The sequence below is a fragment of the Lagopus muta genome, chromosome 8 (genome assembly GCF_023343835.1).
Source record: "Lagopus muta isolate bLagMut1 chromosome 8, bLagMut1 primary, whole genome shotgun sequence".
In the NCBI taxonomy this organism is placed as follows: domain Eukaryota; kingdom Metazoa; phylum Chordata; class Aves; order Galliformes; family Phasianidae; genus Lagopus; species Lagopus muta.
Window position 1 is genome coordinate 27,347,253 of NC_064440.1, and position 24,905 is coordinate 27,372,157.

At 38.8% G+C, this 24,905-nt stretch overlaps 1 protein-coding gene across 6 annotated transcripts in view; it reads right to left on the reverse strand.

Annotated features, from left to right (window-relative positions):
• Nucleotides 1–24,905, reverse strand: part of SLC39A10 (solute carrier family 39 member 10) — a 114,203-nt gene that overhangs the window by 7,802 nt on the left and 81,496 nt on the right. For 5 of the 6 annotated variants that reach the window (XM_048952366.1, XM_048952364.1, XM_048952363.1 and 2 more), the window contains exons 2-7: nt 12,425–13,495; nt 11,178–11,379; nt 5,048–5,217; nt 3,869–4,087; nt 2,614–2,734; nt 978–1,346 (exon numbers count right to left, since the gene is read on the reverse strand). In XM_048952366.1, coding sequence (XP_048808323.1) covers nt 978–1,346; nt 2,614–2,734; nt 3,869–4,087; nt 5,048–5,217; nt 11,178–11,379; nt 12,425–13,486 — 2,143 coding nt within the window. In that variant the 5' untranslated portion in view covers nt 13,487–13,495. The remainder of the gene's footprint in view (nt 1–977; nt 1,347–2,613; nt 2,735–3,868; nt 4,088–5,047; nt 5,218–11,177; nt 11,380–12,424; nt 13,496–24,905) is intronic. The other variant, XM_048952369.1, reaches the window with a different exon arrangement.

Below are 24,905 nucleotides of genomic sequence, written 5' to 3' on the forward strand. Positions count from 1 at the left end.
AACAGTGAAGCTCTCAATACCTGGCAGAACGATCCCGTTAGCCCTCAGAAGCTACTGCCAAAATGTCTTATGCATTTAAAATAGAACAGGATTTGTTACGCAGTTATTTTAGTTCAAAACTGTTCGAAAAGAAGCGGAGATACTATACTATAGAAGAATTTGTCGTTAACTCAAAATATGTCTGATTAGTTTATTTCTTCTCCTTGAAAACAGGCAAGGAGGTAAATACATCCCTTCTGCAAGGAGTTCACAACTCCACATGCTCTTTGCATCTACCTTACTGAAATAAATAAATCAAAATATAAGAGAAAACAATCACATTTAGAGGTTTATATGTATCAACGTTGACTTAACAAGCTAGTGAGATTTGTAACTGTTCTAATTTGCCTGTTCAATAGTTTAATTTCTTATACATTTGGCTAGAAATATATCTACATTAACTGTAAGGAAAAGTAATACTTTGCTTAGTTGGTTTTTTTTTTTTTTTTTTTTTTTTTTTTTTTTTTTTTTTTTTTTTTTGCATAGGAGGAAGAATGACACAACAACCGGACTCCCAGTACATTAATTACAAATACTGCGTACGTACTGTTAATAACAAAAAAATATTATTGCAAATATGTAAAATCCTAAGCAAATACAATTCTAAATAATTTCTCGTTTCTTACTCTAAGGAAAATACTGAAACCCAAACAAGCAACGTGCATTTCAGGTATTCCTCAATCCCTAACGAGTTTTCTCTGTGCCTATATCAATTTGACAGAGATCGCTACTGTTGCTGATAGCAATATAGTAATCTCAGTGGAAACAGACAATAGAGCCAAGATTATCAGAACCGATGACCTTTTAATGCTCGCAATGATTTAACAGTGTCGGTAGCCACAGGAGACAGGGAAATTTTCCCTGTGATCCCTTGTAAAACACTACCCAAGTTACTTGAGGTAGGAAACTGCTGAGAAACGCTCAGCGGTTTTGTTTACCTATTGCTAAGCCGTCGCTGAAGTTGTGAATGCCATCTCCCATGATTACCATCCAAGCAATATTAGCTATCCCTGTATCTTTCAGGTCTTTTCCAGAATGACAGTGGCCGTGGGAATGATGGGAGTGTTTGTGATGCCAGGGGTGACTGTGTTTTCTAGCTATCATCTTATCTTCGCCATGGCTGTCATACTCTAAATCATGAAGATCGTGTTCTTGAGCAGCACGTAAGACATCGTTGTGAGAATGGTGCACGTTGTTCTCCTCTTCTACTGACAAGAAGTTTTTAGGAGGGGATTCCAGCTGGCCATCTAAGTCGGTCAGTTCGGTTTCATTAAGTCTGTCTTCAGATAGAACAGAGTCATCTGCTCCTACATTGAAGTCAGAGGAGAGAAACATCGCGTTAACTCCTAATTAAAGTATTGCCAGCACCTACTGCAACACTGAGCTAAGAATTTAACTGCTTTGCGCAAGCAAAAACTGTGTTTTAACTCAGCCCAATCTAATAACAGTGCGGTCAATGTTCTGCCAAAAGTAAATATACCAGTGTAATTACCCTATCTTTCAGCAATTTGCATATACAGCATTTACAGCATCCACAGTTTTAGCCTGACAGACCGTACTTGTAATTCTGCTACTGACAAACTATACGGTTCAACACTGGGTAAGGACAGTTGCCAGGACCGTACCAATGTGCTGCAGTCCAAATTCAAGTTTAGCAGAGGGTTTCGCTAGCTTTACTGCAAATTGTTTACTGAATGTACTTTCAGAGGAACAGCGCTATAAAACTGTGCCAGTAGAAGCAATACTCCTCCGACTGTTCATTGAAAGAAATTGAACACATTTCAAACGTGTGTATCACCACGCTCATAGTTAAAAAGTCTTTCTTTTCTATGCCAATCCTCCAAATCTCATTTTTAGTTGCTTGAATGAAAAAGGCTGCAGACCTAACATTTCCTTCTTGGAACCACTCAAATGAACAAACTGCATTTGTACAAACAAAGCACATGGATTCTTCTTCAGGACGTGAGTTTCAGCAGTCACACTGGCAACAGAACGGGAAGTTGATGAAGCAAAGCTCTTCCCTTTCTCTCATCCCTTCAAGACAGGTGCTACGGCATCCTGTATGGGTGCCTACTACATGAGCAGTATGATTGTCATAAACCAACAATACGTGAAAGTTGTTTCGGATACCTGAGAAATATCCGAGACTCTCCATTATGTTTATCAAAAGAAGTTATTTTTACTTGGCCTTCTCAGCCAAACAGTAACTGGTCAGAAACTGGAACCTCTCAAGTGTAACCGATTATGCTCCTTCTGGTCATGCGTGTTAGTTTTCACCAGGGCTGAGCTACCTTAACCAGAGAACTCCTCCCAGAACTAAAGAATCACAGCCACCCAAAACCCTCACTGCCTCAGAAGTCCGAGAACCTTGCAGGGCATATCAGGAAGCATTTGCGGCACTCTCAGATCTAAGAAAAACAAAATACACAGTGCAGGGAAAGCCTAATAAGTCTTATTAACGATTTACATAACAGCAGTGCAACTGCACAAGAGGTGACATGCTACATGCTGGAAGTTACTTGTCATTTCTTCGAATCTCGCAGTCAGAAAAAAACACTAAAAATAAATGCCTACCTGCAAGGGGTTTGAGCTGAAGCCAGTCAGCATCTGGTCTATTATTTAGTTTCTGATCTGAAAGTTTCCTTCCAATTGGCGATTCTTCACTCTGCTTATTCTTGCACCATTTCTGCTTACTCTGCAACAGGAAAGATTTAATGTCTGATTTATAGAGGGACATTGGTGGAAATAAACTAAATTGAAATACTGTCAAAAAATCTTAGAAAAGACACACAATTTCACTTTTTGAACAGAGTACAATATGACAAAGAATGCTCTAACAGCCAAGAAACACACGTACGCAGACTCATCGTACTTGCTTTGTTCCAGACAACAAGCACATAGCAAGAACAGCCCCTATTCTGTTCAATTTTAAGTCATCTACTCCTACAACTTCCTCATATTTTCCATTAGATAACAGCTTGCTACTTTCCTGCCTGCAGCCCGTATGACAGCCAACACGGATTTGCCAAAACAGCCCAAGGGATTTAACTATTTAACCTCAAAGATGAGGCACGCAACCTAACAGCTTTTATCATTTTATCACAAGGTATGCTTTCTCCGACACAGAAAGTCATCTGCTACCCGTTCAGCTGAGGCAGCAAGTTTGATACCGAACTGGAGAAGTTGATATCTTCGCTCACTCTTTTTGGGAGCAACCGTTACAGCTCATTTTCTCCTCAAAGTCAAACGATGGAAGCAAATGTGATAAAAATTTGTAATGACTGCAAAAACAACGTAGATCTTTCACTATTTGAATATCAATGGATTGTCACATAGGCCCTCAAGTACCGACTCTCTTCTTATTCTACTATCATGAATACAGCTTACTTCTTTACCTAATGCGTCTATAATTTTTTGGCATTTCCTGATGTGAACCTCTCTGTTACACTGGCACCCTCAGCTGGCAGTATACAGTTAAGTTTCCTGTCAGCTGCCTGACAAGTGCCTTCCTCTGCTATCATTTCTTCTGTATGTACTTCCTTTCCTATTTTCGCAAAGAAACAATAGCGTGCCAGAGAAAGAGCTGTAATTTCTTCTGCTTAGGTGTACTTCCAAATGTAACTGGCTGAAAAGATGATACTTCCCCCATTTGGTTCCTATGTTGTCTTCTCAGATTACCTTATCCTAAACGCAGCCTTTTTTATCACGTTTCCTCACGTGAAATCAAACGACACAGATTAGCAGCACGCGCTCGGTCATCACACAGACAATTCTCTCAACGCTCAGAAGCTGAAATATTTTTATATTAGCGTGCAGTTTTTCCACGTACCTTTTGTTTATTGTAATGCTTGTACATTCTTATACAGTGTTCAATGATGAACAAAACATAAATGCCTCCGAGTGCTACAAGACCTTTCAATACTGGATCATTTTCTTGGAGAAAGCCTTCGTTCTCTACTCCATGTCCATGGGCATGTCGATGAGAATGCTTGTGTTCATGAATGTGGCCTGGGCCGTGGTGGTGACTGTGATTGTGGCCTCCATGTGACTACAAAGCAAGTAAGAGCACAGGGTGACTTGGTGCAACTGGGGACTGAAACGGCTCGAAACTTAGAAGGCAAAGTGTGCAACCTCGCCCCAAAAGCAGCATTAATGATGCTGTGGAAGATTCTTTTCAGACAAATGCATCTTACCACAGAAAATTTTTGTTAGACTATTCATTACTTTAATATTCTTCTGGTTAATTTTCAAACAAGGTGAAAAAAAAAACCAACAAAAACATCTCTCCAGCTTTTTTCTGTCACTGTGATGAAAAAACATCAGAGAACATCACACAAATTACAGCTGCTGCCCTCTCAGTAAGAACTAAACCTCACATTTTTAACTATTCCAATTAGTTACAGTCTTAAGTCAGTTTTGGAATACAACAACAACAAACAAAATCTGTACTTAAGTTCACACAAAGAAAACATTAATCTTCTTGTTGAAAGGATAAAGATAACTAACAATATAGGAAATACCTCCTATTTTAAGAATTACATCAACTGTCACGAATGAAAACACGCTTACCTTCCGAGGAGCTTGGGCAGTTTCTCGACCGAGTGAGAAGTTATTCTCTCCCCAGAAGCTAGCTAGTAAGCAGGAAGCTGAATCCCCTGAAATACTTTTGGGTGGCACCGATACGGAAGTACCAATTGGCAAGATACAGTAACGCTGCTAAGTTTAAAATAATCTTGTTGGTCTCAGGTGTTTTTAGAAACATTCTGAAAGAAGTTTGGCTATGAACATACAACAACAGTTATATTTGTTTTTTGCTGTTGTTGTTGTTTTTTTTTTTTTTAAAAGAAACCTGCTTTGTTTAAATGTCAAGACTCCAACACTGTCTCAGAACGTACCTAAGACAATTCACTTCTGCATCAAGGAACGTTTCTGTGTCAATACTTGTCAAGCATATGTAAATTATATGTGCACTTAAATGAGAATAAAATGTAAGAAAAGCAATACTTACATGTGGCAACAGATGGAGTAGAGCGTCTCCGCTCATTGTTCCTACAGCCAGAGCTACCAAGAAAGTTAGAAGAAATTTGAAGCACCATTGGTTAATGATGGGAATCAAGATCACACCTAGCAAGGAAAGCAGGCTAATGACGGTGATAGAGATGATACCACAAACCCAGGCTGTGGGAAGAAATGGATACAGAGAGGTTATCAGAACAATACTTCTAAAACTTGTAAGTCTGATTAAAGACTTTAAACTATCTCTTAACAAGGTGACTCTCCTTTAACCTAAAGGTGCTGAAAAATACAAGAGAGCACTGGAATCCACAACAAAAATAACGCAGACTAGATCACAACGCAAAAAAAACCATCAGAATGCAATCAGCCGAGAACAACAGTCCATCTACTCCTTCTGACTTAAGTTCCCAGCTTAGCTCTGCAGCCCACTAATGAATCACAAAAAGCAAACGATTTCATGCTGAAACAAAAAAATCTCAGCTATTTTTCTTAACTTACTATGACTTTTCAGACACTAATTCACATTTAACATCCGGTTTTCACAAGATTCTTACAGAAATTTAAATCGGAGCAAATACTTCTCCCTTTTGGTAGAAATAACGTTCAGCTACACACTGCGCTCCTCATCCGGTGCTTTGAAGCACATATTTTTACTCACAAAAAGAGAGTTAACAAATGCTAAAATAAGAGTTAAAGAGATGAATGCGCTTGCCACTAAAAAACAAAACCAGAACGCATTTTTTTGTTGTCATTACAAGAAAAAGTGGTAATGGGCAAGTTAAAATCAGCACAACCCAGTGAGGTGGAGACGTGCAAGTTTCCTTACGACGCAGAAAAGAAGGAATTAGGCACGAAACAGAGCCTATGAACAAGGCAACGTGCCCCTTGCAATAAGTATCTCACCCTAACACAATGCTTTCTTTTTTGTCCCATCACAAACAGCTCAAAAAACAATAAAAGCTGCTTGATTCCAACAGCACAGTTCTTAAGTTTCACAGTCCCATAGCCCCAAAGATAAGAATAGTCAGTGGCAGCAATATTAATATTGAGTTGCCTCTTCTCAATGACAACACAGCAATACACATAAAATAAGTGTGCTTACAAAATGAAACAAATTTACAATTAACTTTATTAAACTAAGAGTCACGTATATATAGTAAATAAGGTTGCAGAAGAAAACCATCAGTGTCATTATGGAGAGTAACGTATTACAGTGACACGGAGCAAGGAAAAATATGGCTCTCCACAAATTTTCACTACAGGCTCCCATTGTATAAATGTTAACTGCTTGGACTGAGAAGTTTTGAGAAGGCAATTTCCTCTAGTTATACTTTCAAAATATTCCTCTCAAGGAATAAATGCTTAAATGTTTCAGGTACTTCCAGTTTTCTCACTAGCTTAATTCTTAATTCTAATTGTTGTTAGTTTGTGAACTTTAAGGCAAGTTAGCAAATTTTGAGTGTAAAAGCATTAGCATCTCTGTTAGTTAGGTGCAGGATATGACTTCCTTTGTGTTTGTGAAGGTCTGCTTGCTCTTGACCAAGCAGGGTCGAACACCTCGGGAAATGGGTGAGGGAACAGGAGAAGAACAGAGGGAGTATAATATTGCAGCTGCTCAATGAAATATATAAGCTAGCAGTCGTAGGCCCAAGAACTCCATTTACACTAAAAGTGCAACAGACCAGATTTAGCAAGGTTTTGCCACTAAAACCCTGGCTGCTGCAGCCTGCCTGTTTAAACACCACTTGCTGTTCTAAATTTTATTTTGGGATATTCATTCATACAAAGTATGCACGTGTCCCATGACAGTGCAGAAAAGGAAACAACCCAATAGAAATGCAAACGTTTAAGAGCATATCCACTAGAAGAAACTGACTGGAAAAAGCTCTGGAAAGCATGTGTTATCTACTGGAATGGACAGTGTGAAGAAAACAGGAATTGGTGAAAAAGCAAGTGGTGCAATCAGATGCGGAACTGAAGAACAGGAAGTCAGAAAACAGGAATTCAGAGGTGGAAGCGAGACCCTGCAAACAAAAATACCGTCGCTATACAACCTCGATTCATCGCCAGAGCACTTCCATCATGTGCACTCAACAAACAAGCCCTACTGAAAGAGACAGGGACAAGTAAGGGAGGAGTGAAGATGAAACTCAATACTGAATCACAAAGTACATATTCAAGTTGCCCAAATTAAAATTACAGCCGTTCAGCATGAAACTGAATCTCCAATCTAGACATAGGTGTTACGATGTTAGGTGCCACGTTAAATGACCTGGCCTTAAACAGCCTTCCACAGACACCAGAAATGGAGATGATGTGAACTGGCTGAAGTTTCATCTGTTACAGTGTAGCTTTCGCAAACACTCTCTAAAGGGCTCACATGCTTTTATGAACGATACAGTATCTAAACGTGGCACCATGATTAAGATGAGGCACATGAGAATGAGAATGCAGACTCTCTGCCCCTCTCAGACTTCAGCCATCGGCTTTCAGAAACCATCAATGCAGCTACTAAAACTCTTACAAGCCGTACAGATCCAAAATTGTCACCACAAGTTTGCTTTCAAGTCACACAAAAATAACTACCTACAAAAGCAGGGTATGAGCCTGCAGTTACATGCACATACAAAATGATTTTGATAAAGCTACATCTTGAGATGAAAGGGCTGTTAGTAACTCTGAACAAAATTACATCAAAAGATTCCAAAACAGCCGTAGTGACCAAAACACTAAAACATTATGGAAGTAGAACTAATACGCAATATTACAAGCACTGCAAAAGCTCATAAGTAATAAAAGACCTTGGTGCGTAACAGTCTCAGGAATACTATTTAAAGCTCAGTCAACGAAGTGAAGCGATTATGTTCTGCCTTATAAAATGCTTGTGGAGAAAACAAGAAAGAGCTGATCCAACGACTTCCCCGGGAAGGGACCTCTGTTCAAACAGCAGGAAGCAAACAAAGCTTGCTTGGATGCTCCGCACCATACTGCACAGCTATTTGTAAATTAAAACAGAATAAAAAGACAGAAAGGTGAGAAAGGCTAGCTATCCGCAACCTTTAAGAAAGGCTCCATTGCGGCTTTATTGGACTCAGGGAATGGTCGGCTCCAAGGGAATGCTGGCATCTGCACAGGCAGATTTACAGGGCAAGCACGATCTGAAATACTTTTCAACAGCAGCTCTAACTGATCCCTAGCTTTAAAAAAAAATTGCTCGGTGTTTATTTGTATCAGTTCTCTGTGCTGCTCCTTTAGCGAGGGGCTAGATTCTCGTTCTGGTATATATTATTGTACCGACAGACAAACTGGGGCAATTACACTCTCAAAATGATCTTGTTTCACTTCAGATGTGCACAGTTTTACTCTGTAAATGCACAGACATAAGCAAACTTAAAAGACCTTTGCCAATATATATGGCAATTCTGCCATTCATGCAAAGAATGAGCTGCTACAACTTCAGGCCCAAGGACAGAATTAAGCATGCAGCGTGGCATCAATCTGTTTGGTCAACCAAATGACAAAAGCAGATCTTAAGATCTATGTGTACTGAACTTAGGAAAAAAAAAATACCTCAGTTTGTCCAGTAACTGCAGCAATGTATATGCTCAAATAATTATATAATTTAGGAAAACCACAGTGCTTTTCAGATGTGGCAAACAGATTTGCTTTCCCAATCCGAAAAATGCATCCGCTTACTCATTCTTGATCCAGATTTAGATTCCAGCTAAAAACCTATAATGAAATAAAAAGCGGCACTAGGTACAGCACATACAAGGATCTACCTCTCTGACTGGCTGCACATCAGCAGTCGGACATCCACGTGGCCTCTGGATGGCTGCAGAACAGATGGGGCTGTGAGGAGAAGGCAGAGGGGAAGAAGAACACACATCATACAGCCCTCTGCCTGCTCCTCTCTTAGGTGCCTAGAAGTTGATTAATCGAAGAGATTAGTTTGATTCATAGTAGGCATACATTCCCTGTATGCAAGTTCTGTAGGAATGCTCTATTTACAAGGATGCAACCTCTTCCAATGGGTACACTATGAAAACTCCTAGAAGACTTTGAAACCTCTGTAACAGAAGACATTTAAGAATTATCTGCAGTAACTGTTACTGCACCTACCACAAAGCTCAGCACGGTTTCACAATTTTTGGTCATCATTTAATTAAATTACTTTGCTCTAGATAACTGCACTGTGAGACCTAGTGAAAATCTTATGAGTTAATATGAGCAAACAGAATCAGCACTAGTCTATTACACATTTGGAAAGCTTTTAATTAAAACTAAAGAGAAGCACAAGCATCTTGTGTTTAAAAAATGGCCTGCATATTCCTAACTTTGCCAAGTATGGAGTAAAGAATGTTTATACAAGCCGGGGCAAGCACCCCTTCCACAGTCCTCAAGCACTAGGGTCACAGAGTTGACTAGATCAATCTATGCCCGTGACAGGGGGGCAGTAGGCCCCTGCCCTTCCCCCCCCACCGCAGCCCCACAAAATGGGAAGTAAGGAAGGGAGGAAAAGAACAGCAGCAACAATCTATGGAGGAAAACTTATTTTACTATGATACTGGAATACAAGATAACACAATATAATACAATTTAATTGAAATTGAGACTAATAAATCAGACAAGATGGGAGAGGGAGTTCCCGGGACCAAGCCAAACCTGAAAAGCTGGGAACGGTTAGGAAAGCACCCTCCAGCACCCACTACCAGACAGTAAGAGACCTCTCCCCACCCAGAAGGGCCAGATCCCATGACTTCTGTAATGTACAGGGATAGCTACCTGGAATTGGGGCATTAACACTTTAATGCCCAGTACACTACATGATGTTTTGATGTGGAATACTGAAACCCGAAAAAAACAAAAAATATAAAACCATCACAACTAGGTAAGATTTGTTATTTTATGATTCGCTTCCTTACTTAAGTGAATGTCATTACAGCACGTGAAGTCTCCTTATACTTAGAAACATTGCCTATGTGACACTGTTAGATTACAGGATTTATCACTATCTCATCAGGTTGACCTACTTCAGAGGTGAGCGACTGTTTTCAAAGCTGAATTAGTAAGTTAAAAACCCACACGTTTTCACCACTAACTGGCTAATGTTGCTCATATGCAAAACACCAGATACCATGGCATGTTACTGTTCACAATAAGGTTCACTTATTTTGCAAATTAAGTCTCTTAAAATTTTACAGGACCTCCAAGTTCAGCTGCTCATCAACTCTCCTGCTCATTACAAAGAAAGAAAAAGCATTACTTTAAAAAGAAGCACTCAGCCGTACAAACTTCACAATTAAATTGATTCAAAACATGTACAACATGACAGTTTTATCCATCTTTTCCATATTTCAACTGGCAGTAAATGCTTAACGCTGTTCCACAAATCCTCTTGGCAGCAGGGCAGGACAAGGGTCAACTCTTACTACGGTGAGACTACCCACAAACAAACGATCTGCGGCCATATAAAACACACAGGACATTCAGTTTCCAGCAATCTTTTAATAGTTAACAAGATACTGTGTCACTATAGGAGATTTCTGTATAACAAGCTTAAAAAACACTTTTAATTGGATCTTCTGGAAAATGTACTGATAAAGGCAGTGTCCCCTGCTCCTAAACTAATATAGGCAAACCGAATTTAATAATAAAGTTAAGGCCGATGTAACTGCAACTTTTCAGCTTATGGACAAATGCATGGACCATCTCAGCCTCTCTAAAAGCAAGTTGTAAAATTTTAAATGATGTAAAGAACCCAAACTGTGGGAGGATATGCTGATCTCCAGAAGTGCTACCTGGAACGGGTAGCTCAGAGAAGCTAGTGTAGATGCCTCATCCCTGGAGGTCAAGGCCAGCTTGGACAGGGTCTGGGCAACTCAATTTAGTGGATATTTCCCAGAGTCACAGTTCCTTTGGAGAAGCTACGAGGCTACCAAAAATTATGCTTTGTCTACTGACTTAATGGCGTGTACTGTCCCAAATATCTTCTAAACTTTACTTCACTCTGCAGTCAATGCTAAACTGAACGATGCTTCAAACTTTGAACAAAAGTTAAAATTCACAATGCAAAAAACAAAAAAAAACAAAACAGAAGGCTTTGGATATGACACACCTACCTGAAGCGCCTGTTTTATCTTCGCTCTCAATTGATGCAGTTTTACTTTTCACAAGATCTTCAAGCTCATCGTAATGTACAATACAAAGCCTTCTGTCAATCTGGTATAGCAGAGCAGGACACATATATATAAAAAATTCAGGAGATATTTGAGAGCTAGTTTCCAGACCGTAGCGTCGTAGCAGCTGAGTAACATTTAAGCACTGCAAGCAAACGGTACAAACAAATTAAATACAAAAGCAACCATTTCACTAAAAAAAAACAAAAAACAAAAAAACAAAAAAAAACAAAAAAACAACCCTACAGTTGTGGAAAACATAGCACATGATTTCAAAACACACACAGCAATGAAAAACTCTGGTCCAAAATGTTCCATCAGTGCTCAATCAGCCTCAGCTGATTTAAGCAGTTTTGAAGAGGAACAAACTGTCAGATTATACAACTCAGTCCCCAAATGTTTATGTAATTTTTGATAAATGTCAGTGAAAGCAAATTTTCCTTCTAACAGTTACAGTACAAGCAGTAAACAAAGAGCAAGAAGAAAGGAACAGAACATAAATCAATCCAAGCCAGGTTTCCTAATACTTCTCTTTCAGCCATTAACGCTCTTGTGTTTAGAGCTTCCCTTTGCAATTAACGTTAAAAACTAACTCGTCACTCACTCCATCCCTTTTTATACTGCTATAGTTAAAACCATGTAGTCAAACCGTCCTGCTCATGCTGTAAACTGTGAGGGGACAGGGACAGTGAATTTATGGACCTGGACAAAATAGCAGATGCTGAAAAGAGTAATGGGAGAAAGAGCTTACACCATGTGCAGTACAACAGAAGTTGCATCTATAGTGCTTCACAATCTTTCAGAACAAAGAAACAAGCACGTTGGAAAATACGCATTCTTATCTTGGGAAAAAGTCTCTGCGCAGCTTCCAAAAATGTAAATAGTCTCCGATTCAGAAAGTCCAAAAAGCACAATAATGAAAAAAAAAAAAAAAAAAAAAAAGATGTACTCCTGAATATTGGAGGAAAAAAACAAACAATAACTACAACCACCACTTGCAAACAAGGTACATTAGAATGCTTTAAGTACGTCCTCACCCTTTAAACGGAGACAAGTGGGCAATATAACCTGAAAAAGACGGATGACGGGAAGGCAGAACAGTTCATTCTGCTTCATTTGTGGGTAAGCATCTTCAAGTCGTACTTAATAACAGCAAAAGCCGACCTACCAGTTCTCCATTTCATACTCACCTCTTCACAATCGCGTTCGTCTTCATTACGATCCTTATGACCACGTGCTGAAATAGTGTGTTTTCTTACACCTGTGTGCTTACAAGGTGCCTCTCGCTTGCTGGTATGGTGATGCCCATCCTCAGTACCCAGGCTGGAATCCTGATGTCCGTGATTAGTGGAAAGATCGCCACTGTGCTCACGATGGTGCGCATGAAAGTGAGACGCATCGTGTACATGATCGTGTTTATGAACACGATTGTGCTCACACTGATCACCTAGGTGATGGTTCGGAGGACAGTCTTGAGTATTATCTCCTGAAGTCTCACTAATTTTCTTTCGTTTCTTCTTCTGTTTCCGCTGTTTTCTTTCACGCTGATCCTGGGTCGTGTTGGTTTCTGTGGAAGGCCCGTGATTCTGCTCTCCGTGATCACTGTGAGTAACTGAATCATTACGAGAATGATGCGTACCGTTATGGTCGAGATGATGATGCGGATGAGGGTGGTGATGATGGTGATGGTGACTCTGGTCGTGAATACGTTTACCATCACCTTTTATAGATGACACTACTGCATCTCTCTCAGAGTTACATTTATGATTTTTCTTTTCAGCCATACCAACCACGGTTTGGTTTTCTGAATCGGAGTGGCTATGAGGATGGTTATGAGTGTGCAAATGCTTTCCTTCCTGTACTTCTAAAGCATATAGGTGAGAAACATGATCGTGGCCAATATCATCATGATTTATCACTACTACTTTTACTTCTCCTAAACCAAGGCTCGTTAACAGTTTCTCCAGGCCAAAAAAGGATAATCTTCCATTTTCACCGTAACGATCAAAGATTTTTTCAATGTAGTATTTCTGTTCCTTTTCAGCTTCCGATGTTGAAAATTTACTCGGCATGGATTCCGATCCCGCAGTCTGGTGGTAGGGTGTCTCTGAGATCTGATAGCAGTTATGGTGGTCTTCGTGTCCCTCCTCAGGACCACGGTCACGTCCATCTTTATGGCAATGATTGCACTGATGAAAGATAAATGTCAGCAAACAAACGATGCAAAATTTTGTGTGCATGTGTACCTTCATCTCTGTTTCCTACAAGAAACACAAAAGGAGGCAGTTAGGTGTAAAAACAGTCTCAGGATTATAATCGTCCCAGTACTTATTTGCACCAACAGAATGACTCAAATCTTTTTAGATATTAGCATTAACAGTTAATAACAATTTTTGACTTCAGATACTGTATTAATACACTTCTTATTCAACAGTGAGAAGACAAGCTCTGTGCATTTCAGATCCGTAGTCTCATACGCCACGCTTACAGAAGGCAGTTATAAGCTACAAGTTCAGCGTTTACAGTCAGTCAGAACAGAACTTTCCTGCTTCTGTTTTCAGGAGCATCTGTGCCTGTGGTAACTGATAATACTGAGAAATCTCAGTAAGGCACAAGTTAAAGAATAAAAACACTCAAAATAACACTGCGGTCTGTATTTTCTTATTTATGGCGATGATGGGAAAATAATAGAGTTGAACACTGTATGGGAACTGCTGAGTCACGGCCTGAACCTCTGATTGATCATCTGAGGTGAGCCATGAGTCAGCCAGAGGAGCACAGGTGAAGGCAATTCACCTGTGCTGCCAGAAGGGGTGGAGCCAGGCTGCACCCCTCCTAGACCTATTTAAGAGCTGGCTACCAGAGGGGAAGGATCTCTTCTAGAGATCACCTCTCTTGGTGTTTTCTGGTGAGCTCAGCCGAAGGGTAAGCTCTTCCACTTATTCTCTTTTGTGATCGTTGTTTACTTTGCCTAATTCTCTTGATTATATTGCGATTATAACATCTTGATATCTGTTGATTATACAATTATATTGCGATTACAACAACTTGATATCTATTGATTATACACAATTATATTGTGATTATAACATCGTGATTATACAAACACTCAAGTATTCTTTGCTCTTTCACGTGCAGCTGAATTGCTTCCAATAAACACACACTGCACAACTCCTAACTTACATCAGTGAACAGTGATTTCAAAACAAGTTCTCATTAACCAATGTCATAGTATTCCTAATGGATTTTGTTCTCTTTTTAGTATGTTTTACTTAGATAAATTAACTGATCTCAAATATCTATGTGGACGTTTGTTTAAAAATCAGGTTCTATTTCATATAAAAGTATGTCCCTCCACACAACTTGAAAAATACCATTACGCAGACACACACAGAGTTTGCACTGTTCTTCAGAAATTACAACATCAAAGCAATGTCATCTGCTACCTTGTATCAAATGTAAGAAACAATGTTCAACATCAGGTAATAATGAAGACCCAATATAAGATTTAATGTGTATTCAGATTTGGAAACAATTAATTACCTTCACAAAATATTTTCTAAAATCTGCTAACAAAAAAAAAAAACCCACAACCAAATATTTGAATAATTATTACAAAAGAAACTTTAAGAAAGAGACACACATTTGGCAATGAAATTAAACTAAAAAGCTGAAGAACAAACCAAGAACTACATCTTGTGATGTCTAAGTTCTAGAGACTTATTCTGTGCAGAGAATATTCTCTAATAGAGATGTTAAAGCCATCATTCAAGCACTATCAAAGCTTTCTAATAACACTTAATTGTACCCCTTGGTACAAGACAAAGTAAATTGTGTACTATTTACAGCATTTCTTCTAGATGCATGTAACAGGCACGGACTGCAGCACAGGAATTTCCATAAGAATGTAAGGAAGAACATCTTCATTGTGAGGGTGACAGAGTGCTGGAGCAGGCTGCTGGAAAGGTGGTGGAGTCTTCTTTGGAGATCATCAAAACCTGCCTGCATGCTTTCCTGCGTGAGCTGCTGTGTGGGGCTGGCCTGGACGATGTCTAGAGGTCCCTTTTGACCCCTACAATTCTGTGACACCCTCCCATCAAGAAAGGAACATACGAAAAGAAGAAAGAAGCATGGAGCTTCCAAATTATTTAAACATTTTGCTGACTAAAAAGTAAAAATAAATATAATAAGCACAGAAGTAGGCTTTTTACACACAACTACTTATATATTCAAGATGATTGAGGAAGAAATGAGAGCTGACAAAGGATAAGAACAGGAATCCATCCACCCTGATTTTTATACATCCATATACTGTCAAGACAACCTAGCAAAGTATTAGGCAAATACATCAGGTATACTTGGAGCCTGTTTTACACCAAAAGCAATCTTTGCTCCCTGTGTGCACCTCAACTAGAGCTGATCAAACTCTCCTAGAATGAGATGGAGTTTCACACAACAAATGGCGTATGCGCTCGTTCTTCTCTAGCCCTGATGCTGTATTCTGTGAAAGTGAAACGCAGAAAACTGCTTTACAACAAACCACACCATTTCGTATCCATTTTAATTTCTTAAAATATTAGCTTGATGCTTTGCATTTAAGCACTTGGAATCACATTACTGTACAGGCACACGCATCATACAAGAATCTATAACTGCAACAGGTTGAGAGATAACAGAACTGAAAATAGGAAAGGGCTTCCTTTTCGTACCTTTATATAGCAAATTAATGAGTTAAAACATTAAATTAGAGAAAATGTTTTCTTCCATAAACTTCTATAAATATAGAAGATGAAAATTCACCTTCTGGAAACTTAAATGCTTTAAAAAAGAAAAAAAAAGAGAGAGCAGAATCTTCTTTTAACCTAGTAACAGATGTAAGACTAGCAGGGTATGTCAACTGGAACAATCTGTATCAAAAAAGATCCCAGGAACATCAGAAAGATACACAGGTAATCATTTACATTACACCTACATAACCAGCTCTTCTATTAGGAGTTTGTAATCACTGCAGTCTGAGTTCAGGGCTCTGACAAACATTTTCAGAACTTCGCAGGATGAACACACCCCCAAAATTTATTGAGAAGACTTCCGTGCAGTCTTTTCTTTCACTCACAGAAGCTATTTAACAGTGGGATTAAACAAGAAACACTAAAAGCATCCCAAAATGCCTTCCAGAAGCCCTTCCACTCTCCTCTGAGGAAATGGTTAAGCACAGAAGTTGCTGCTGATGGAGCGGAAAGAAACAGGTTACAAAGCTCTATCCAAGAATCACTGGACTGAGCCAACCCTCAGACCGCACAACTATCTGGAAACTCATTCCAAAGCAGTCAGATAAAGACCTGTGCTCTTTTCCGCGCAGGCTGGAAGACCTGGGCTCTATGATTTGTGTCATCCCTGTAAGCAGAATACTTGGCAGTACGTAAAGGGGCACGTGGCTGATTACAGATCAGCAGACCTCCCCGTTTCTATAAGAATACACTGATTTTCATTAAATGAGGATTTACAATGTGGAATGTTATTCAATGTAAAGAGCGGGTTCAAGGGCTGAAGTAAGCAGTACAGATGTACTCAAGATAGATGAAAGCCCTGAGAGAAAGACGTGTATACATGCTTGTCTGCATGGCGCAGGAGTATGTAAGCGCATACAGCGTACTGTAATTCTTTAGTTGTTTATTCTTTCTTTAACTGTTCTGTTTCTCAGTACCAAAACCACCATCTTAGCTGTAAGCAAATTCAGTTAATGAATGCATACTACATTTGAAGGTAAGATACCTTTCCCCTTTGCCACGTAACGGTAATATAACCAGAATAATCAAAGCAAAACTATTCCCATTTAAACCAGCACAATTCAGACTAAAATGTGCCCATCAGGAAATTCATGACTAAAGCATGATAAGCATGATCATAATCCTGTTCACAACCTCATGATCTTTTTCATGTGACCATCTCACACAATACTACTAACACATTACTTTGAAATGTCAGTCATGCATGTATAATTGTGGTATTTAGCTTTCAATGGTACCTTTTCTCCACGTCCCAATAGTTAAAAGTTTGTCATCTATGATCATGATTCACTGCTCAAACTCAAGAGATGAGCGTATCACTTATTTCACAATCAATTTAGATGTCTATTTTCATTAAAACTAATAATAACCTTGGCACAATATTTTTAAGCCTAAGACAGTCTTTTTTTTCAATTCTTGCCTTACAGAAGATGCTTTCAAAACAAACATTTGTATCCTAAAGTCTCTAATAGAAGAACTGATAAGAGTAGGTTACTTGTTTTGTTTTTACACAAGCGTCATTAGTTGCTAGGCAATTATAAACAGCTCCCACCCTGCAGTATGTCCATCAGTATTCGTACGTATATAACATCAGAAAGCACAAGTCCAAATCTGATACACTTCAGTGACACAGAACTGTACATGGCTCATTTCAGCATAAGCACATTAAGAGACTTGAATACTTTCAAAAGACCACAGAAAGGCAGCCTGAGGACAAGGCTACGAACGTGGAAAAGACTTCAGCTATTATAGTTGCCAACCTTGGCCTTACTTTATGCACTTGTGATTCCTGCTGCCCATCCTCCTTTCCTCAACAGCATAGGATGGCTGGTCACCCAGTGGGGACAGAAACACAAGCAAACACCCTGAGCTGTGGCCTCGGTCAGAAACTACAGCAGCCAAAACAGGCAGGCCTGAGCAGGACCTAATGGTATCTGCTGGCAACAAGAATGAGGCTCGTTTTTTTGGGATGCGTTCAGGCAGTGGGACAAACCCACCTGAAGTCATGCTGCAAAGTTAGAATAGCCGTGCACATGTACACCGGGCAAAATAAACGGCCCTGCTGTGCCTGCTGACATTTAAGGAAATGCAAACAGGGCTGCCAAATGCACCCCAATGCCCCCTCATTCAGTGCTAGCAAATCATTCCAACCCAATGCAGTTCTGACTGCATACCCACAAACACAGCTTTAATATGGGAAGCCAAAGAATCTGAGCACAACATCAGCATCATTTACCTGCTCTGTATGGAAAACTCACACCATCTCTTATGCCACCCCATTCCTTCTGGCATTTCCTCTATTGGAATAAATGCACCTCTAATCAAAGTGGGTATTATTAGAGACTTTCTCACTTGTCTTCCTTTGAATTCCTGAAATGTTTTCACAGTCCCTACCATTTCAACTGCTCTTCCATTTAATACCTGTAGCACGAAAGGTATGTAGAAAGAAAGTATATGTAAGTATATTAAAGACCAGAATAGGAATATTATTTGGAGGGACATTTTTGTTTATCATCAACTGCTTCACTGAAAGTAGAAAACTAGTCTGACAGGTAGGTCTGACTTAAAGAAGCACCCTTGGATTCCAATAACGTGGTCATGTAAAACTCAAGCTCAGGTGACAACTGGGTATATCATTGAAGTGCTCACAACCCATATATTACAGCATTTTTCTTAGTACGCAAACACCGACTAATCTGAGTGCTCAACTTCTCCCCCCTCTTTTTTGTCTTGTTCCTTCCCAACAATTTCAATTAACAGAAACATTTGAAATTAATGTATAGGATTTCTGCCCTTGCAAGTATTCATTTAAATTTCTCCCTTTTAATTTTCTTTCCATGCTTTCTTGCAACAATGTTCTGCCTTTTTATTCTATCTGCAGAGGATCAAGTTATTTAAACTGTCTGAAAAAGAATCAAAAATGATTTCAAAGACAGCTCAGACTCCTCTCAGAGCAGTCTGCCTTGATGAATGCCTTGATGACCCAAGTACCTTACAGGACTCGATCAACCTCCAGAAGCTGCAAATGGCACAGATACCAAAGACACAAAGTCAGCTAAAATAAGAGAGAACAGAGAAGGACAAACAGACATACAGACAAAGCAATATTCTTACCAAACCAAGATGCTCTCTTTGTTCAGTACTGATAGTTGAAGCACTTCTGTCATTAGGTTCTAGTAACAACTTCTCAGAGTAAAAGGAGTTTGAAAAACATCTTTTTTTTCTGTATATGTGAGATGCACATTTCTTGAATTAAAAGTACTGGCGCATAAAGGCACTTCCTTGTTCTTCCTGGAATTTAAAATTCCCACATCGCAGACGTTTACTCAAATTCACAAGCAAAAACAATGTCTGCAGCTCCCCTACTCCTCCAATATTCCACGCTATTTCTCTGTCCAGAAACTCTTGGATCTAGCAACTCAAATAATCCACTGTTCATTTCCTAAATTTCCAATTTTAAGCAAATGCCAGAGTGTTATTTCTTACTAATCCAATACTCATTTTCAAGGTAAGGGATTTTAAAAAAATACCTCAAAGATAAATCAAAATATTCCCTCTAACGACACTAAAGAAATCCACAAAAGTACTTAAACAAACACTAATCTCATTTTGTTTTAACAGTCTTTTGCCAACGTGAGCTCCAGCAATACAAACACTCTGCAGACATAAGAAGTTACAGTTCACAGCCTGTAACTTTAGTTCTCACTCATCTTCTGTATTTGGTTCCAGCCCCAAATTCAGCGAACCAGGTTTGTGGATGTAAGTGAAACTCATTCAGTTGAGAACCTACAGCCCAGTAGGAGGGGCACTCAGCAGGAACAGACCATCAACTAATTGATCCAAGCCATATTTGCTAAGTTAATACCAGATAAGACATATAGCATGGAAAGCATTTACGCATAACTGAACACATTGTAAACACAGTCTCAAAACTGGAAATCTGAAGTATTTGAAATACCAAAGCCCAAGCACACTAGAAAATAATCCCAAATTAATGCAGTTGTAATCTAGTAGCTCAGTTGTACAGAAAGGGGCATTTGTTTTATTTAGAAGAGAAAATAACTGGGCTGCCTTCCTCAAAAGGACAATTACTTGCAATGAATTGCTGAATACGGGATCCTTCTTACAGCTCGAAATAATATAAAAGCCATCAAAACAGATCATGTTCTTTAAGTATCAGATCTGCTTATACGCAACTTTTCTGTTTTGTATATGAACTTGATATAGTTTATAAGGCATTATTAACACACAACATTTACAGTGAAGCTGGCATGATCTTGTGTCAACATCTCATTTTTTAGTTACGTTCTGTAATGCCTGTGCTTGTAAGAATGCAATCCTGAAAAAAATAACCAGGTATGCTTGCATTTTAGTACTTCATTTTTCCACTGAAAATAAGCAAATGTTTTTATCAGAGCTAAGGCTGAAGTTTAACAAATATTTTAAGATGCTGTTGCACCTATGGCAGCCCTGCCCTGCTGCTTCATTCATTCATTCATTCCCATAAAACCATTTTTGTATACCAGTAGATTTGTTTGCTGATCTGTCCACTGTGCAGCTGTACAATTAGATTCTGCTGAAAAACAGCTCAGAAAAAGAAAAGATTATTTTTAAGACAGATTGCTTCTCCTATCTGCTTCACTGTGCAGCTGCACAAACACTGCAGTCCCCACAAAAAAAAAAAAAAAAAAAAAAAAAAAAGGCATCCTTGCCTTTGGTGGCAGCACCAGAGCTGGCTGATTTGCAGCCCAACAGCCCATTTCAGTGCAAACACAACCGGCCACCTCAAAATGTACTCAAATTATGAAAATAAAACAACAAACTTTGAACCGAAAGTCATTCTGGAAAAACTTCTCTCTACAACACAGAATATAAGAATGTCTATAATGAAGCATTAAGACCAGCGGTAGTATGTTTATTCTTGCTTTAACTTAAATCACTGTGTCTATCTCATCCTTACAGTACCCTAGAACACTTGCACGACATCAAAAAGAATAAAGGCATGCTTTTGGTAAGCTTTTAATTGCTAAATGATCACAATTAAAACAATCCATTGCAGACCCAATCACAGCAGGAATTCAACATGTCTACTATTAGCTGATAGCTTCTCTCACTTTTCCAAAAATAGTTATTAACAGACACCAACAACAAAAGCCATTGAAAAACAGGACCGAGGCACACTTCCCTCATACGTGCTCTGCCAGCTGAAGGTGCTTAATGATCATTTCTACAATTTTAAAGCAAATAAATCTTTATAAAGACATCTCAGCAGATTGAAAAATAACATTTAACTTGCCTGATCTGTGTCAAAAAATAGCTGTACATATTTCAACAGGAAGATCAGCCCAATGATTAGCCAGCTGAATCTGAATGTGCCATTTCTATCTCATTCCAAGTAGACTTCAACAGAAGTCATGATGCCTAGCACTCACTTATTTGAGCCAAGACTATTGCTAAAACTCTGCAGGGCTACCTATTACAGGACTGTGTGATGACAACGCTCAAGCATATAAAAACAACCATTAGCTTAAAAACTAAAAAAAAATCACTAAAAACAATGAACTATGGTTATTTGCTTATCAAGTTATTGAAACAACTTTGCAGGTGCACAGCTTCCAGGTGACTGAACAAAAGCACTGTACTTAATGCCATTATTATTCATACTACAACATTAGAGACAGAAAAGGAGAAAGAAAGCAGAATCCTTATGGACTTGATCTGAAGTGCCAGAAGAACTGTCTTCTCAGTTAAATAATTTTCAATAAAGCAAAGTACAAAAACTTAAAAGCTGCTGTCTGTATGCACTTCCCCGTGTCTATCATCTTATAAGTGCACATACAGTCAAACAGCAACGCAGATGAGCAAAGAGAAACACTGCTAAGAGTAAGGCTGCAATCAGTTTTACAAGAATTGCACCGCAGCCTGATGCACCTAGCCTAGAACACGCTGTGTAGCATTCCAATTTGATCTAATAGCAGTTTCTAGCTTTTGTTTTCACTCTGTACGCTCTTCTTCCAGTACCTGAAATGTGGATGCTATTCACATCCTTAAGCATCACTGTGCTTTCCCTATTTTAATTTATACAGATTTTTCTGCACTAACTGCTGATTTGATTCCGTGCTATCAAAGTCACCACCCTTCTCAGTGGGATCATCAGGACATTTCTGACTTCTACTTCACTTAGATCTTCCATCTTCGTTTCATTTTTCAACTACTATTGGCAGCTTTCTCCAGTTTACGCGATTCCATTACTTCTCAAAGCTGTGGAAAATAAATACCACATTCTATCAGTGCTTTGATACATCCTCCCCACAAGCTGAAACCAGAAGATACTGGTTTTTTTTAAGAATGCGTAAAAAGCAAGAGAACAACAACAACAGAAAAGGGCTATTTCTTGTCTCTAACATTTAACACAAAGAATTATAAATTTATCTTGAAACAAATCTATGATTCTGGAAGAAAAGACAATCCGAACTATAAAAAGACATTCTACACAGAGTAGTACAAAAAAAGCTTTGTTTTTCCACTTCTGGAGTAACAGGAACGGTTTGGCAGCTTACCACTGAAACTGCATGTTACCTGATTTCTCTGAGAAAGATGCTTTATGCTTTTTTTACTGATTAGTTAAAAGCAACTGAAAAGCAGACCGGCTCCGCCTCTAAATTCCAGGGGTATTAATGGGTCGTGACCATCATTCCACAAGTTCCACCTCAGAAATACTTAATCACAGAACATAAAGATGAGTTTCTGTAACAGGCGGATTCCATGGCTAAAGCTATCCAACACATCATATAAGACCAAGGTTAGACAACTTTTCTACAATATTAAGTCCATTCACACCTACAAATTTATTTGACTTCTAACATTCAAAGTAGCTCAGTTCAAGAATTTATTAAACATAAACAATCTGACCACTTAATCCCAAGAAGAGTCAAATGTTTGATTCTATGGTTAACCACAGCTGAAGGTACCAAATGGTAATGTGACCCGTTAAGGATTCTGAGGCTTTGTTTTTCACGTTTCCAGAGGCACAACAGTTTACTCATTGAAGTTATTATGGCACTTAGTCATGGGAATAATATGCCATCTTCTATCAAGCTGCCAGGTTATGAAACTGAAATACTTCAGTAGGTATGTTACCTACTTGGCACTGACACCATCCAAAACTAACTGCAGCTACAGCACAGATCCAGTAAACAAGAAAATCTCATAACCTGATGCTCTGAAAAGGCTGAAATACCACACCCCCCCACACACATTCCATATCTGATTTGCTAAATTCACTATTTATCAGTTTCTGATTAAGCTACACATACTTGTTCATACCCAGCTTTTAACTTTTATAACATATTTGTGACTCTTGACACATGTTTTACCAGTAATAGGACTGTGAGGTAACAACACGAAGGATCAAGCTTTGTTTATGATCAAGAAAAGTGAAAACAAAACAAAAGCAACAGAGCATCTGAGGTACAGCATTTCACTGTTCGTCAGTCACTGCTTGGAACTACTACATAATATTTGTTAAAATACAGGCAAGGATTTGCCTGAAAAGTTTTTATTCTCTTCATAGCTTCTGTTTGAAGAACGATGCGCTGCTCCTTGTTTCCATCTGAAAATACCATGTTTCTAAAATGTGATTAATCCTTTGCCTTTCACGTTCAGACTCCAAATCCATAGTTAGCCATCAAGAAGCAGCAAGAGAGTAAGTTCTAGAACATAAATTTGTAGAAGCTAAATTTTCCCCAAGGTGATAATTTGTATTTTTCAATTTCATTCACTTAAAGAAGCAGTACATTGTCTTCTTCCAAAACATCATTTTGTCAATTGTCTAATTAACAACAACAAAAAAACATTTAAATATTAAATCCATACTTTCTATGGGGAACAGGAGCAGACCAAGTGTTCTCTACAAAGACAGTGATTTTCCGCAACTAATTCGATCCACAAAGTCTGATACAAACCAAATAGAAGTAATAATAATTTGGTACAATTGTTGCATTCTCAATAAAGTATCATCCTGATCCATTTTTCCAAGAGTCAGCATAAACCTCCCACGTTCCTCTCACTGTTACAGAACTTACGTGACCAGAAAAAGTTAGCAGGAGAATTTTTGCCCTAAAACATTAAGAATGAACTTCTGTAGGGACTCCACATCTTGCGGAGTAAGGTGTGCAAACATACACTGCACATTACCTGTAGTTCAAAGACAACTTTGGGAAAAAAAGAAAAAAGAAAAAAAAGAAGTTTTACCATATGAATCAATGAAAGATGTTCTTCTTTGATAACATGCAAATAGAATAGTTCAGAATATTTTATGAAGTATTAAGAAATTAGGTATGGGAACATTAGACTAATACGCTACACACTGTACATACTACCTACTGTAACTAATGTGTATTTACTGAAATTAGCGGAAATAAATAGTGTCATAGAATCATGGAATTGCTCAGGTTGGAAAAGACCTTAAAGATCATCTAGCAACCATAACCTAGCCATACCACCCTAACTTTAACAACCCTCTGCTAAATCATGTCTCTGAGCACCACATCGAAATGTTTTTTTAAACACACCCAGGGATGGTGACTCAACCTTAACCACCTTTCTATAAAGAAGCGTTCCCTGATACCCAACCTAAACTTACTCTGGTGCAACTTGAGGCCATTTCCCCTCATCCTGTCACCAGTGAGAAGAGAGCAATGCCGCTCTCGCTGTGAGCACCTTTCAGATATTGGAAGAGAGCAATAAGGTCTCCCCTCAGCCTCCTTTTCCCCAGTCTCGCCTCATAGGCCACATTGTCCAAGCTCTTCACAAGCCTCGTTCCCCTTCTTTGGACCTGCTCCAGCACCTCAATGTCCTTTCTGTACTGAGGTGCCCAAAACTG